Source organism: Octopus sinensis, linkage group LG1 (assembly GCF_006345805.1).
Source record: "Octopus sinensis linkage group LG1, ASM634580v1, whole genome shotgun sequence".
Classification (NCBI taxonomy): Eukaryota; Metazoa; Mollusca; class Cephalopoda; order Octopoda; family Octopodidae; genus Octopus; species Octopus sinensis.
In genome coordinates this window covers 140,211,299-140,228,022 of record NC_042997.1, presented here as the reverse complement: position 1 = coordinate 140,228,022, position 16,724 = coordinate 140,211,299, and the positions used below count along the sequence as shown (strand labels likewise).

Genomic DNA, 16,724 nt, shown 5'->3' with positions numbered 1-16,724 from the left:
CAAATTTAAATTTAAACCTTCTGTCATAAATTTATGTAAGGATCTTTTGCTAGAAAATGATTATTATTTTGATTGATGTGCATAGATATCTAGTTGGTTTGTCTGAAATAACTTAGAGAATGTTGTCTATAGGAATATGTTGGGATGAAGTAAAATATTTTTCATACAACTCTGAATGAAACTGAACTAAATGATATGAAGTGGCTGTAATGAGCAGAACTTGTTTCTTAAACATAGATAATACAACAGATTGGCTACACTGAGGTCTCATTATGTATTTGATGCTAAGAAAACATTGAACTAAAATTTGAAACATACACCACACACACACGTTTTTGCCAAAAAGGATATTTCAAGTGATTCATTGATAGATGTATTTTTCTCCCTCTCAAACTTCAACAGATCAATTCCTTTTCTCAAGGTAAATATATCAACAGCAATGGATTGATATGAAGCTGAAATATATAAAACAAAAAAATATATAAAAACATTAAATTTTTTTTGGGGGTGGGTGCATTTATTTGCCAAGTGATCTAACCTGAGAATGTGTGTTGGATCTAAAACAATTGCCTCGTGGTAGAATGTCTTACAATTATAACAACAAACCTAGACCATAGTATTTACTTTTACTTTATAATCATTTTATGAACATAATATACAATACTGGACCTCTTATCCAGCTTCCAGAAATCTAGAATTTCCAGTATTTCTTCATTGTTTTACTTTCTCTTTTCTATAACAGTCGGCTCCCACCCAGTTAACACATATTACATCTTCCCTGTTCATTACTCTTGTACTATCATCTGCCTGTCTTGATTTCAACTAATAGCAATAACAATCGAGATGAAGACGAAGTTATTTCCCTTCGAAACCGTAACATTCGAACGCATGTCGTAACAGAATAACGTTTACAACATAAAATAAAAATAGATGCAGTACAAAGGCTATCATTTTGCAATTTTGCATGGGTGTGTTTGGGACACTGAACTTCAGTAAATTTCTTATAACTTTTATAATGTCTGGTATCATTTTACAGTAGCTGATTCGTCTCATAATATCTGTGTTCAAATTCTGCAGAGGCCCACTTTGCCTGTCACTCTTTCAGGGTCGATAAAATAAGTACCAGTTGAACACTGTGGTTGATGTAATCGACTTACCCCTCAACTAAAAATTACCAACCTTGTGCCAAAATTTGAAATCAGTATCTGTGCTACTTCTATTTTATTAAACTCTTATAAAAATAATCATATGCAAAAATTCATTAAAGCTCTCAAGTCTTAATATTTATTCCCTAAAATATTTATCATCTTTCTAATCAGAACATATAAAGCTCACCTGATCTCTTTATGTGCAAGTCAATATCATCATACCAGAATATTAATGCTGGATAATAGCAACAAATGATATCAACAAGATATTCCAGGAGTGTTTGATTGTTGTCCTTGGATTTTATCTGACACAACTGCAAAATAAAGTAATAAGTTTATTAAAAATATCAAAGGCACTGCAGATAAAATATACAGACACACACACACACTAAGTAAACTGTTAGCTAGAAATGAAATAAACTTAACTTTCAAACAAGCTATATGACACCTATCATAACCCAATCTTTGACTGGTACAAGTATCTCTAATTTCAGAGGAAAGAAAAGGACTGGAAAAACATCTTTCAACTTACTTTTGTTAATGATTCCAGTTTAAAACCATTAATACAACCTCTCTTGGAACTGTTCATGTAGTTACCAAATGCCAAAATAATCTATTTATGTAAAAGAACAATATTATAAACTTTTAATTAATAAGTTATGAGAATATAAGTAAAACGATTATTTTTTTTAAATCATAACAAGCAGAAAGGTATCTATTTTGGTGATAAAATAAACTCTTTTTTAAGAAACTAATGCATAATGATAAATATAAAAATCAACTGATTGGTTAATTCAAAAGACAGCGGTCTTGTTTGGACAACATTAGGTAAACTGAATACTCGAAAACAAAGATTTAAACTCCTTGTTTCCCTGGGCATGGATTCACTGAAGCTCCGGCGTCTGGCAATGGACTTGGTAAACGCCCACAAAGTTATCAACCACCTCACCAACAACAACACTGAACACCTTTTTGATCTCCATGTGTCTAACACACGTGGACATGCCTACAAAGTCAGAAAACAACACAGCTCCCATGACTTTCGGAAACATTTTTCACGCTCAGAGTTGCTGAAGCATGGAATAAACTGCCTGCATCAGTTGTTGACTGCCATGACACTGCATCCTTTAAGGCCCTCATGCTTTCCAAAATCCGCCGAAACTACACCTGATTATATATACACTTTAGATGAGTTGTAGTGCACCTGAGCACTGTACACAATTATTATTATTATTATTATTATTAAAATACTAAATACATTATGAATAAATGCATAAACTAACATACATATTTATGCAAACATGCATACATGAAAGACCAAAAAACCTTACCAAAATTGGACAAATGGTGTATCATTCACACTAAGTTATTACAGAAATTTTTTGTGTGAAACCAGAATTTTTGTAATAACTGTGGTGTTATGAGCCAGGCTGTGGTGTAGGGAAGGACTGGGAGTGAGGGAGTACATATGTCCTGTTGGAAGTGGGGCCTGTGGGTCCCACTGGAAGGGCCGCGGTAGGCATGCGGGGTCACCAAGGTGCAAGTGGTCAGTTGGCAGTGGACAAGAGCGTACAAGAGCAGACCTGTTAGATGATATGACAGCAGACAGAGCATGTGGACGTTGTGAGCAACTGCTTCCACATAGATAGATGATACGGCGGTTGACAGAGCATGTGGATGTTGTGAGTGACCCTTCCAGATAGACAGGTAAGATTACTGTAATCCTCTCTCTGCTTCTGTCTTTTCCTCCTTCATATCGCAATAACTTAGTGAGACATACAATTGCTTCACTTTTAGTTTAATATAGTGCAGCGTTGCAAGTAAACAAACATTTAGATCAGTTCATATATATATATATGTCATCATTTAATGTCCATTTTCCATAGTATCATACACATATACATATATATAAATGTAAGATCCAGGGATCAAGGTGTAGGAAGAAAGTTTGCTTCAAGCAATTCGTAGTAAATATAAAAAAATAACTTTCAGGGACAATAGTGGTTTATTGAGGCAGAAAGTTGTGGATTTTTTACATATCAAAGTACAATAAACTGAAAATATATTTCACAGCAGGTGACCAGGGTTGCCGGGTGTACGAATAAAGAATAAAGAATATCCATTTAATCAAGATATCTTTAGCCTGAAGAGTAGCCTGAGGTATACACCCCGCCTGGATATTTATCACTTCTGAGGTTCTGCTCACTATGAAACATATGTAGCCTGGATCTTATCTACTCTATTCTGTAACTCTTGTGTGTGTGTGTGTGTGTATATATATATATATATATATATATATACACACACACACTAATTTTGTCCAACAGAAAATATAAGTATTTGAGGTATTAGGTTTATTTACTGTTTAAGTGATTTCTCATCTAATATAAATCCTAATTATGTTATACTTCATGTGTTATAATTGATCCACATAAAAAAGCAAAAAAAAAAAATTTTAAATACCTCAAAAATTTTCTTCAGTTCTGCATTATCTGCTAGAGATTTTGAGCATTCAGTGATTTTGGTAATTTGCTAAAAAAAAAACATGCAGTTTTCATTATATTGTGTCATGTTTCACTATATTGCATCTGGGTTTCAATATACAAAAGAAACTGGAGTTTAGAGTTGATACAAATCAAACAGAATATTAAAAAAAATTATTACTCCTAGGACATTCTAAGTTTACATTAGTTTTTGGCTCATTAATCCATATTTAACTCTAGCATCTTAACCAGGCATATCAGGCCTAAATATTCTATCTGTTTTATATTCAAGACCAGCAAGACCCAGCCTCTCAAAAACCTACTTTGTAATGTCATTGTAAAAATAATCAGTCACATCATTGAAATCTCGAAGTTACAAGATAATGCATGATTAATTCAAAACAATGTGAATAAATAAGTATTACATTTGACAGAGTAATCTGAATGCTAAAGGGTTAATTCTTTAGTATCTAAGGCTCTTACTAGAGTTAGAAGTAACTGTTATATATACTATATCATAAATTTATCATATTCTAAAGATGGTACACATATAATGAAATATTTGAATAGGGTATCATCTTAATACTTGATAGCTTAATGAAACTGAATTTGCTCAGTTTGAATAAGAAAATAAGCTGAAAAATTCATTTAGTACATTACATGATTATTACTTAATATTTTTTGTAATGTTACTGGTCTGTTTATGATTAACAGAAAACTTAATGACTACTGAGGAGTCCCCAAGTACAGTGGTTCCCAATCATTTTTTGCTCCACGGACTTGATTTAGGCAAGACAATTTTTCCACAGAACAGGGATCATGAACATAACTAAACACAATAGAGTGCATAATATATAATTTAATTATTACATATATAATGCATATATATTACATATATAATGCAAAAACACACTGCAGAATGCAATAGTCACTAAAATAGAAATAAAATTTTAAAGTTTATTCTTTCTATGCGGTCTGGTACCAAATGATCCACATCTGATTTACAGCCTAGTAGTTGACAGCCATCTGCCCTAGCAGATAGTTTGTACAGGGGGTAATATAATAATCTCATAATTTTTAGTGGAATTAGAAGTTCAAATTTGAAATATAGAAATAACAAAGAAGATGCAAATGAAGTCAGAATGTGTCAAATGTATAGGTTATTTTACATTTAATATTAAAGCAGTTACTTACTGGTTTCAGGTTGTTGACAATATCTGGGTATTGTCCCATGAAAGTCATCACTTTCAGTTTGTTCTCTACTCTATCAATGTGAGACAACTGCAAGGAAACAATCAGTTTAGATATTTAAAACAAAATCAATTACATTTAGGGTAGCTGTTGAATTTAAAGGAAATTTTATTAAAAATGTACATTTTACATTCAACATAGACACAGGTGTGGAAGTGCAGTAAGAAATTTGCTTCCCAGCCATATGATTTTGGGTTCATGGTACCTTGGACAAATGTCTTCTACTATAGTGTCAGGCTGGAGTTTGTAGACAGAAATTGAAAGAAGCTCATCTTGAGTGTGTGTGTGTGTGTTTGTCTCTATGTTAGTGCTTATTGCTCATTGCTATTTGGCAACTGGTGTTGGTTTCTTTACATACCTGTAACTTAGAGGTTTGGCAAAAGAAACTGATAGATTAAGTGCAACAAATATGGTAGCTTTAAGAGCAGGTGTGTTGTTTTCAGGGTTATGTTGGTTGAGGAATGGCGCTGGAAGAAGGATTCTACATGGTTAATATTGATCCTGTAGCTGAGGAATCAAGAAGCCTGACTACAATATGGGAAGTAAGAGACAGATTTAAGTGAAACAGGAGAGCTTGTTATACACAATGGCATCATTTGCCTTCCTAATGATAATTTTACAAGCATTAAAATGGTCCTTAGATGGTGATAATCATTTTGTTACATACAGAAAGTCATATTTCTTTGACAAAATATTATTGAGATCAGTTATTAATCAATTATTCATTAACAGACAAGCTACTTATCACGTACATTTTTTAAATATATTGATAAAATTGAAGCCTACCTGATACATAAGCTGTTCTGACATATCCAATGTGAAATAGTCTTTGGAATATCTGGAAAGAATCTTTGCCTGAAGAGAAAGAAGTAAAATAATAACTGAATGAGTACAATAATCATGAAGACCATATAAAACATATAACAATGATAAAAGCCCTCACTTGGTTGTCAAAAATATTGTCACAGTTTTCCCCATAAACATGAGCAATGATTTATTTCATGTATTTAGTAGTGTATTGCAAAAATAACAATGTATTTCTCCTTATAATCAATTTATATAACAATAACAGCCACTATTTTTTGTATATTTTATTGTCTTAGTTTCAGTAAAATACAAAGTGACATTGTTCAATTGTACTATTCTCAAACAAATATATAGATAGATAGAACTGATCATATTTCTTTTGTAGTGATGCAAGTTGAAACTTCTGACCATATTGCAATGAAAGAATAAAGCAAAAGCTTCTACTGTGCTTGTAATATTGTGTTCTCCCTCACACATACATGGTGTGTGTGTGTGTATGAGTGTATGCTGTTTTTGCTATAGCTGTAACAATCGAATCTTTTATATATTTCGAACTATGGTACTCAATGTATCCATTCTTTCTTAATAACAGAATGTGATGTGATGGAAATCTGACTGCTATTTCTAGCTGGTTGAACGACCAGCATGGAGGTTCATTTGTCAGCTCTATAGGTGTGTTCAGTAGAAATTACTATATAACTGAAGCTAAGAATGCATAAATATGAAAGAAAGAAAAACAACAACAACAAAACAACAATAAAGCTTACTTCATCTTTGGTAGGCACATATTTTAATAGAAGTTCCGCATAGTCTCCATGGAGATTTTTAGTGTCATATTTGTCAATATATTCACGTATTTGATGGGCAGAGTGACCAATCTTTCTTTGAGTTATAACTGGAAAACAGGCGTTGAAGAAAGGCATAGGTTAAAAATACACAAAAGGAAAATGTCACATCAAGAATCTTGCAAAATAAATACATAAATGTAACAACATGAGCATCAACCAGGATAGCAAGATGCTGAAAAACACTATATTCTGTGGTTTAAGAATTCGCATGTGGCTTGCATAAACTCATACAATGCGCAAAGAATAGGGAGGTTGTGTACCTCCCCACAGATAAGTCCAGCAGAATATCGATAGACAACGTGCCAAGCTACATCCAAGCAATGCAACCCTACATCTCCAACATAAGAGAAACAACATTACAAGTGCATGAGGAGAGAAGAAAGATCCTCAATGCTCACGTCATGATGTGGTCAAACATCTGAGGACTAAAGAAACACATGGCCAACAATTTCCAAGCTGTAGCTAATGACATTTCACTGATGTATGGACTTCGCAATCTGTTTCAACACACAATTTCACATCAAGAATCTTATTTAAAGAACGTTTCAAAACAGCCTGCCAAACTACATCCACACAAAATCCTGACATCACCAACATGAAAGAAACATCAGTATTTTTTTAATTGCTTACTATTGATTTCATCATCATCATCATCATCATTTTAATGACCACTTTTCCATGTTTGTATAGGTTGGACAGAATTTTTTACAGCTGGATACCTTTCCTGTCACAAACCCCCATCTGTTTCCAAGTAAGGTAGTATTTGATTTGGCATGTTTGCATGGAAGATTGGAAATGAAAGAAATGCTTGTATGATGGTGACATTCATTTACAACTACCATATGAAGTCAAAGCAAGGAGACAGTAACACACACACACGACACTTCCATGAAGTTTTTGTCTATCAAGGGCTATAGTAGAAGATATTGGCCCAAGATGCCAAACAGTAGGACTAAATTCTTTATCTTTAAAAAAAAATAAATAGCATGATATTGAGGGTATTTAGTTGCTAACAAACAAAATATGCATCTAATAAGTTGTGTCTTCAAAAACTGAAATTGTAAAACTAATGTAAAATATACAGAAATAACATACCTAAATTTCTCGCACGATGATTATCCAACACCTTCAGTCTGTTTTTTAATTTGCGAACAGCTATTAAAACAAATAAAAACAGTTTTCATAAAGTAATAAAATTAATACAGTATGTTCTCAGTCTACTTGACTGAAACTACCAAAAGAAAAGGTAAAAATGACTATAGTTTGAAATTCAAACTAATTAGTTGATTTTTAAAATTAAATCCTAATGAAGAAAAGGGTATAATAGTATAATACAAAGGAGCTATTAAAACATACATTTGAATGTGAGATCAACACGTTATACAGCTCGAGTTCTATGTTCAGTAGATTTATTTCCCTTGGCACATTTATAATTTTATATATGCAACTAAATTGTAGTTATTTCCCCTACATAACATAACTTACGATCCTGCGCAATGTTATGGTAATCACATTTATATATATCAGTCACAAATTAAGTATTTTTCATTTCCTATTAATAATTCCATTCGAATCTAGGATGATTAATAGGTATATCAAATCGACCCCAATACTTGACTGGGATCGATATATTTTAAGAACTACATAAGAATGAAAGGCAAAGTTGACAAACTGAGGTTTAACTTTCCTTCCATTTGAAAGACAAAAATTTATCATTAACAGTTAGGCAAACTTTCTTAAGGCATATAATCGAAATAATAATAATAAGCAGAAAACATGTATGGTATTCAATGCTTTATAGGTCATACACATGTTTCAACAAAATGCTGAAATAATTACATAATAGTTATAGAACCAATGAAATCATACACTTTACCTCATCAGTGTCCCCATAATAATACCTATACACACACACAAACACACACACGATGTAACATATACTGAAATTGAAAAAGTTAACTATAATAATTTGTAGTACTTACATTTAAAAGATCGGTTGAAAGCATTGGTATTGTTATTAGAAATCTGGAATTTGGTTTCAAAATCAGAGAAATCAATTTCTTGGTATACAACATCATCACTGAGTTCCTGAAACAATACATAAAATATTACTCAGCCATCACAGAAAACCTGTCTTCGCTTTCTTCTATCCTATCATCCATTGTCCATTTCCTGAGCTGAATATATTTGATAACTTTATTGATAGGTGTTATTTTTCTCAGATTGTGCACATTTTTGCATAAACTAGTCAAAAATAAATCTTTTTGCATCCAACAAAGTTTATAAATGGATAGAGATACTTGACCCAACTTCAGAGTCCAAAGACTTACAAAGGAAGTATGTTTGTATACAGGTGCCAGGGTATATAAATATGTATTACATGTATGAATTAGTTTGTGTGTGGGGTGCATGTGTGTGTGGGTGTATGTGTGTGTGTGTTTGTGCATACTTAAAAGCATAAATAGTTAGCAAAAAATATATTCAGCATTTGTTTGAGAATAAAGAGCAAAGAGCTGTTGATAAGGTTTCTGACTGTGATGTAAGTGTTAACAACCATCTATCTAATGTACCTGACTTTTACTTGTTTCAATCATTGGACTATGTCCAAGCTGGTGTACCACTTTGAATATAATAATTGATCATGAGAATATGAAAGACGTTTATTTTCTTCAAAGGACTTACTTCAAAAATTGTTTTTCGAACATTGCTCAATGGGAGCCAATTTAAGACTGGTAAATTAACTTTAGGTTCAAATTTTCTTTTGGATGAGTAATTAGAGTTATTCTCCCTGATTGGTGGTACCGGTGGAGGAGCTGAAATGGAATGTATCAGATAATATAGAAAATGGAAGCGCAAAAGAATGACAGATTTTTGTATGAAGGAAAGAGAAGAAAAGAAAATATTGCAAACAGATTCAGAATCTTACATCTGTCAAGTTAAAGTGAGTCTTAATATGTATATGTAGTGGAGTTGCTCAGCAAAATGTATCTCCTGCTCACAATGCCATTTTGAGGCAAAGACACACTGAACAGCTGCAAGTGTGGTCCCATGAGTTTAGGAAACGAATTCAAATCTATGTATACAGTGGTTTGTTGTCAATAAATACTATAGGGCCGAGTGAACTGATTTGCCCAGCGGCCTATAATGCAGCTATGAAGGTATTGCCTACTCCTGCTGGCCAGCAATATCAATTGCAACTAGATTGACTGCAGAGTTAGAGTGTTAGAGGGCTTACCTTATTTAACAAAACAATGCTTGAGTATGTGTGTGTGTGTATTTAATATCATCTGAGTAATAACCTCATAATATGCATTTCAAAGCCTGTTCATTCCATCTTGTTATTTTGTAAATAATATTTATATATACACACATGCACATATACATATATACAGATATATATATATACATACACTTACACACACACACACACATACACACATATATATATATATATATATGAGAGAGAAGGAGAGAGCAAAAGACCTAGGAGAGCAGCTGATAACCATATAGTTGAAAAAACATATAATTACCAGGAATAGCATGTGATACTGCTGAAGTAACTGAAGCAGCGCTATCTCGACGCACTGGTGAAAACTCTGGGGCTTCCACAGAACGCAATACATCTGCAACTATATTTTTGCCTGCAAGTTGTCCAGTTTTTTCTTCGTATAATTGCTAAGATTTCAATGAAAATTTATAAGATAAGTTAAGAGCAGGTAAAAAAAATAAGAAAACATGTCACAATACAGATATCAAAGAACTAAGTAAGTATTTCACACCTGTGATCTCTCTTCTAAAATCTACACCACCAAAGAAAGATAAACAGACTTAATCTGTGTAGCATTGTGTTAATGAAACTTGGAATGCAATAAAACCCCTTCTTGAATTAATGGTTCATATCTTTATTCTTTAACTTGAATGTTCCTTCTTTTACTTGTTTCAGTCATTGGACTGTCTCCATGCTAGGGCATTGCCTTGAAAGGTTTTAGTTGAACAAATCAACCCCAGTACTTATCTTTAAAGCCTGATACCTATTTAATCAAACTCTTTTATCAAACTCCTCAGTTACAGGGACATAAACAAATTAACACTGGTTGTGAACTGGTTGTGGGAGACAACCACACACATATGCCTACCATATATATATCTTTATATATAAAACTAAAGTTGTGTGTGTGTGTGTCTGTCTACTCCGATTTAGATTCCTAACTACTCCCACATTTTGCGGTGCAGTTTAACCAAAAGCCGGTGTCTTATAGTCGTGATTCATATCGAGCCCTTCTGGGTATTAGCGCGCGTCTACGATGAGTCTACGATTTAAAAAAAAATTTACCATCATTTTTCCGAATGTTAAGGCAGAGTACAAGAGATTATTCCAGTTTTCAAGGAACTGGAACATGTATTCTTTAAAGAAGGATATAATTATTTTCTTTCTAACAACAGTAGTTACTGAATATACCAAATATACATTTTGTACTCACCATTAATGTTTCCATTTTTTCTTGTAATTCAAAGACTCTTTCTTGATAATCTTTTGATTTTTTACTGGCCTAAAAAAAGAGAAAGAGGCAAAAAATTATATATACATATACATACACACATCATAGATATATACATGAACATAGATGAAAAATTGTTGTTTATATATTTAATATTTACTCTGTGAAATATTACAAATTTGCATTGAGTTTGCACTATTATTTCTCTCTCTCTCTCTCTCTCTCTCTATATATATATATATATATATATATATATATATATATATACATATATAGATAGATAGACAGACTGATACATAGATCGATAAACACACATAATGTGTGTGTGTATATATACATATATATATGGAGAGAGGGAAAATGAAAAAGCATGTGAATATACATGTGTGTGTGTAGTCATGTAGCTTCTCTACAGCAAGAAATCTGCTATACTCTTGCCCCTTCTCTCATACTTTAACCCCTCATATATATGTATGCACAAAAGGCTTCAGAGAAAATATATTTTAAACAAAGCATTATTGGAAAAGCTCTCTGAAAGTCATAACCCACCAGGTATTCACTTTTGGAATTCTTTTTTCATGAAATCATTGAGCAGCAAGTCACACTTTATTGAATAAAACTTTTTTATATAAACTATGAATGCTTACCTCAGTAAGATGACTTTTTGAAGATTCAAAATCATTTTCAATATTCTGAAAGTACCAAGATACAAATATTAATTAAAATGTCATTATGCCCAGCAATGGCTCAAAGAATGTATAATACAAAATCAAATGACTAAAAGATATTATTTTTAGAAGTATTTTAGAAGCATTACCAGTTACAACTTTTCTAGAGTGTCTTGCAAAGTGAATACAAAAACAAATTATAAGTACTTCAGAATAAATTCAAATATGAAATAGAAGTAGTGCTCATGTAACAAACATTATCAACCACATATGCTTAACATACATGGCTTGTGTATTTGCTCTGATATAGTATGGTAGAGAATACTCTCTCAAAGCGTCAGGTGTTAATACACCTGAAAGTAATGGACAGGTGAGGTAACTCACCTCTAATCCCATCTAGGAATGATGGACATTGATGTTTTGCCATTTTTGTGGCTTATCAACATCATGTGCCCAAACAGGATCAGAGATGAATCATTTCACCAGTCCACAACTTCTATGAATTCAGCGGGGAAAGTATGTGTGAGAATACCTGAGCAATGTATATGTAAAAACAAATTTAAATATTAAATAGAAGCAGTGCTAGTATAATAAACATTATTGAGTACTTACTTTCATTTTTGTTTGAAGAATATCCACCTGTAAGACAAAATAAATGAATATTAAAATACACATAAAGATATTGAGGAAATTGATGCTTTTAGTTTCTACAAAGATATGATTAAGTAAATAGATATTTTGATATTTCACTAAGGCATTGCAAGGCTAATAACCTGGCTAATAACCTCAATATACACTGCTTCAGAATGAGTACAGAGCAGCGATAAGAAAATGAGATGACAAAGGAATTAATGATTATCTTATGAACTTCATTAGCTTACAGTTGTTTCTGCTATAAGATGCAGTGTGCTCATAGTTGAGTGCCTGAGTAACACCTTATAGCTTCATCAGAGCATTAAATATGAGGTACATTTTATTTGGGAAAAAATTTACTTTTTTGTATAAATAGATATATAAATAGTATTTCTCTGAATTATATCCTCTTAACCACTGAGCCAAGCCTTCACATAAAGAGGGGAAGTAGTAAACAGTTAATAAGCCACATCTGCAACAATAGAAGCAATTTCAGTGACAATGTTAAGGTCCTTGTGAAAGGCATGGATTGGGCAGTCAGATAAATTCATTTTTTTTTTCCTCCTGGGCATTCTATAGTTATATGCCTGAAAAGCAGTAAAGTTTATTCAAATTTCAAAAGTGATAACAAAAGTTGTAGAGGAAGAATAGAGCTATAATAATAAAAAACAGCATACAACACTACAGTAGAAGTATTTTCCATGTTAATTGAAATGGAAAGGATTAAAATAAATGGGTATGAAAATGAATGAATTTATCTGATTCCAATACATTATTAATTGTTTTTTTCTTCCTTGATACACCTGAGATGCTGTACTATTATCACTGCATTCACCAGACTATCAGATGTTGTTATGCACCACTGGTCACAATGCACTTCTTTGCATTGTTGTATCCTTTGAATGATGCCACACCACTGGTTAGGTGACCAGATTGACATCCCCTTGGATGAAATGCCAGTCCCACCAAAAGGTTATCTATTTACAGCTGAGTGGACAGGAGCAATGGGAAATGAAGTGTTTTACTCAAGAACACAACAAACCATTGGTCTGTGAATTGAAACCACAATCTTCCAATTGCAAGTGCAACATCCTAACCACCAGGCTATGTGACTTTATGTGTTGTTTTCATATAAGAAGGTATTAATCAATGAAAGAGCCAAAACAGAAAACTGAAACATATGTGAAGTAGTAACAGAATCCCTAAACCATTCCCAACATGATCGACTGATTTGTGCTTTATATAATAATCAAAATAGGTCAAACAATCAAAATGGGTCAAATGTAATACTGTAAACATTTTTCTTACCTCTCGACGAAGAATTGAATTTCTGCTTTCAGCCATTATTTGTTCCTCTTGAATGCTTTCAACATTGACGAAATTGGTCTTCCAATTAGTAATTTCATGATGAAGCTCAGCCAGATCGCAACCATTTCCCTCAGTTTCTTGCTAATAAATGGGAAAGAAAGTAAATTTAAATGAATGTACTATTGAAAACTTAACAGTATATTCTTTTTTGGAACACTAGATCTTGAAGCAGATAAATAATTATGTATAAATGTAAAGTTAAAAATGCTTTGGATGAGATAAGTCAAGGGCTGCCCTATGTATTCCATGGACAGCTTTTGACTTTTCTGTTCAAAGAGTTTTAATCTAATATTTACATGCTATTATTTATAGCTTATCTGCTTCAAGCTCCAATGTTGCAAAAATGAATTATTCCATATTTTCTTGAAATTTCTAAATTCTTATTATATCATTATCACTAAACCAGTGGTTTTCAACCGGGGTTCATATGGCCCTTGTGGAGGTCCATATAAGATTTTTTTATTAAAATTTATCTGAAATTTAACCTGGTTAATAACCTCAATATACACTGCTTCAGAATGAGTACAGAGCAGCGATAAGAAAATGAGATGACAAAGGAATTAATGATTATCTTATGAACTTCATTAGCTTACAGTTGTTTCTGCTATAAGATGCAGTGTGCTCATAGTTGAGTGCCTGAGTAACACCTTATAGCTTCATCAGAGCATTAAATATGAAGTACATTTTATTTGGGAAAAAATTTACATTTACAATACACAAAATATTTTAACAATTTTTTTACAAAAATATAAGAGGATTTTTTAAAACATTGAATGGTTAGGAAGGTCCATCAGAGTAAATAGGAATCAAAAGGGTCCATAGATATGTATATATTATCATCATCATCATCATTTAACGTCCGCTTTTCATGCTGGCATGGGCGGGACAATATATATACACACAGACATACATACACACACATGCATATACATATACACACATACACACATGTTCATATGGATGTATGTATGTATCTAAGTATGTATGTATGTATAACAATTTGATGGGAACAACAGGCTTAAATTACATTGAGTAAAAAGAAAAATCTAGTATAAATTGTACAAGATCTTAATTAAATACTAGTATGAAATTTACATACCTTTTCTAAGAAATCAATATCTAAGCCAGCTGCCAGCAACTGATGTTGCAGAAAAACTCGATGATTAAGGGTTGATGTTGCATTTAACATGGTATTAGCAAATCTCAAACATGCCACCTATGAGAGAGAAAAAGAAACAAAATTATTGTAAATAAAGATATGGTTTCTAAATATCTTAATTCAAAATAACTTTAAGCCTTTAGCATTCAGATTATTCTATCAAATGTACTGCTAATTTGTTTACATTGCTTGGAATTAATCATCGCTTATTTCATAGCAGTAAGATTTCAATGATGTGACTGTTTATTTTTAGAATGACTTTGTAGGATAGGTGTGAGAGGCAGGATCTAGCCAATTTAAACATAAAACAGATAGAATATTTTGGCCAGATATGAACAGTTTCAATGCTAAAGGCTTATGTAACAAACTGATTAGAAAATAAATTTTAGTGGCAGAGGCAGTATTAGCGCAGAGAGGCTTCTCTCTTACTGTTTAAGAGAAAAAAAAAACTTGTAAAGAAATAATTTTTTAAAATATGTAGGTTACATTTATTCTTTTAATTTTTTTCTACTTCATTTTTTTTCTCCATAAAATTAGCAATCAAAACATCATAGCTGTTTAAATTGGTGGAAGAAACATGTTATCTTCAAATGAATTTTTGTGCCTATCATCACCTATGGTCATGATTGATGGATAATGACTGTATGAGTACAATTTTAAATATAAGCATCTGAAACGGGGTTCTTTTGAAGGATCTTTGAAGTAACATTACTTGACTGGTTGCTTAGCTCAGAAATCAGAAAGTCTCCCCAGGTCAAGCTGCTACTTCTCTGCATTGAGAGATCAATGCTCTCATTCTACAGATATTGTAATTAGTATGTCACAGGAAAGAATCACAAGAGGGATTCTTCAAGCTGAGTCAACTGGTTGAAGACTTAGGGGTAGACCAAAATTAATATCATCATCATCATTTAGCATCCATTTTCCATGCTGGCATGGGTTAGATGGTTTAACTGGGACTGACATGCCATAAAGCTGAACCAGGCTCCATTCTGATTTGACTTGGTTTCTTCAGCTGGATGCTCTTCCAAATGCCAACCACTCCACAGAGTGTAGTGGGTGCCTTTTATTTGTCAGTCTCAGTTGGTCATGCTTGCGAATCCAACCAGAAAGTGTAATGATGGTTGCTTCCGATAGGATCCTATGGAGCAGGAGTGTGAGGACTAAACCCCAACAAGCATCCTAGGAATAGTGGGTGGAGAAGATGGATGGATGGATGGATGGATGGACGGACGGACGGACGGATGCTTGAATGAATCGAAGAAATATGTTTGGCAACGCACCTGGAAGCTAAGTTGTTGAGAAGTTGTATTCTTTAACATGTTCATCAGTAGTTTAAAGCGCATGGGCTCCCCAAACTTGAAACAAATGTATGAAAATGCTTCCAAAACACAATGGAGGCCATTCACTTCAGTTAAGCAGATAGTAAAGATCTGTAAATGAAATATATATATTACAGTAATCAAAATTAATATAAATAATATACAACAGGATAATGTTAATGACAAAGACAAACAGTGATAAAACATGTATGAAGCTTTCTTGATAGCACAGTGTTTACTATGACATTTATGTTCATACTCAGACAAAAATACACATACATACACAATATAGACAGAAATACACATACATACACAATATTTTATTACCTGCTCAATTTTACAACTGTTTTTCCATGCTAATATTGATTATATGAATATGTCGTTTTACAGCTGGATACCTTTTCTACGACTAACCTTTAGTGATTTCTCAAGTAACAGAAATCTAGTTCCACACACCACGCTAAGAGTTGCTGATGCATGGAACACACTGCTGGCGTCAGTTGTTAGTTGTCAGAGCAATGCATCCTTCAAAACTTCC

At 32.7% G+C, this 16,724-nt stretch overlaps 1 protein-coding gene across 2 annotated transcripts in view; it reads right to left on the bottom strand.

Annotated features, from left to right (window-relative positions):
• Positions 1-16,724, bottom strand: part of LOC115224366 (formin-like protein 3) — a 69,486-nt gene that overhangs the window by 6,231 nt on the left and 46,531 nt on the right. For both annotated transcript variants that reach the window (XM_036505334.1, XM_036505336.1), the window contains exons 8-24: positions 16,148-16,297; positions 14,805-14,921; positions 13,646-13,786; positions 12,317-12,343; positions 11,684-11,728; positions 11,019-11,087; positions 10,068-10,212; positions 9,220-9,350; positions 8,520-8,625; positions 7,633-7,692; positions 6,457-6,584; positions 5,669-5,737; positions 4,826-4,912; positions 3,612-3,680; positions 1,681-1,761; positions 1,336-1,462; positions 352-455 (exon numbers count right to left, since the gene is read on the bottom strand). In XM_036505334.1, the coding sequence (XP_036361227.1) occupies positions 352-455; positions 1,336-1,462; positions 1,681-1,761; positions 3,612-3,680; positions 4,826-4,912; positions 5,669-5,737; positions 6,457-6,584; positions 7,633-7,692; positions 8,520-8,625; positions 9,220-9,350; positions 10,068-10,212; positions 11,019-11,087; positions 11,684-11,728; positions 12,317-12,343; positions 13,646-13,786; positions 14,805-14,921; positions 16,148-16,297 (1,656 nt within the window). The remainder of the gene's footprint in view (positions 1-351; positions 456-1,335; positions 1,463-1,680; positions 1,762-3,611; positions 3,681-4,825; positions 4,913-5,668; positions 5,738-6,456; positions 6,585-7,632; positions 7,693-8,519; positions 8,626-9,219; positions 9,351-10,067; positions 10,213-11,018; positions 11,088-11,683; positions 11,729-12,316; positions 12,344-13,645; positions 13,787-14,804; positions 14,922-16,147; positions 16,298-16,724) is intronic.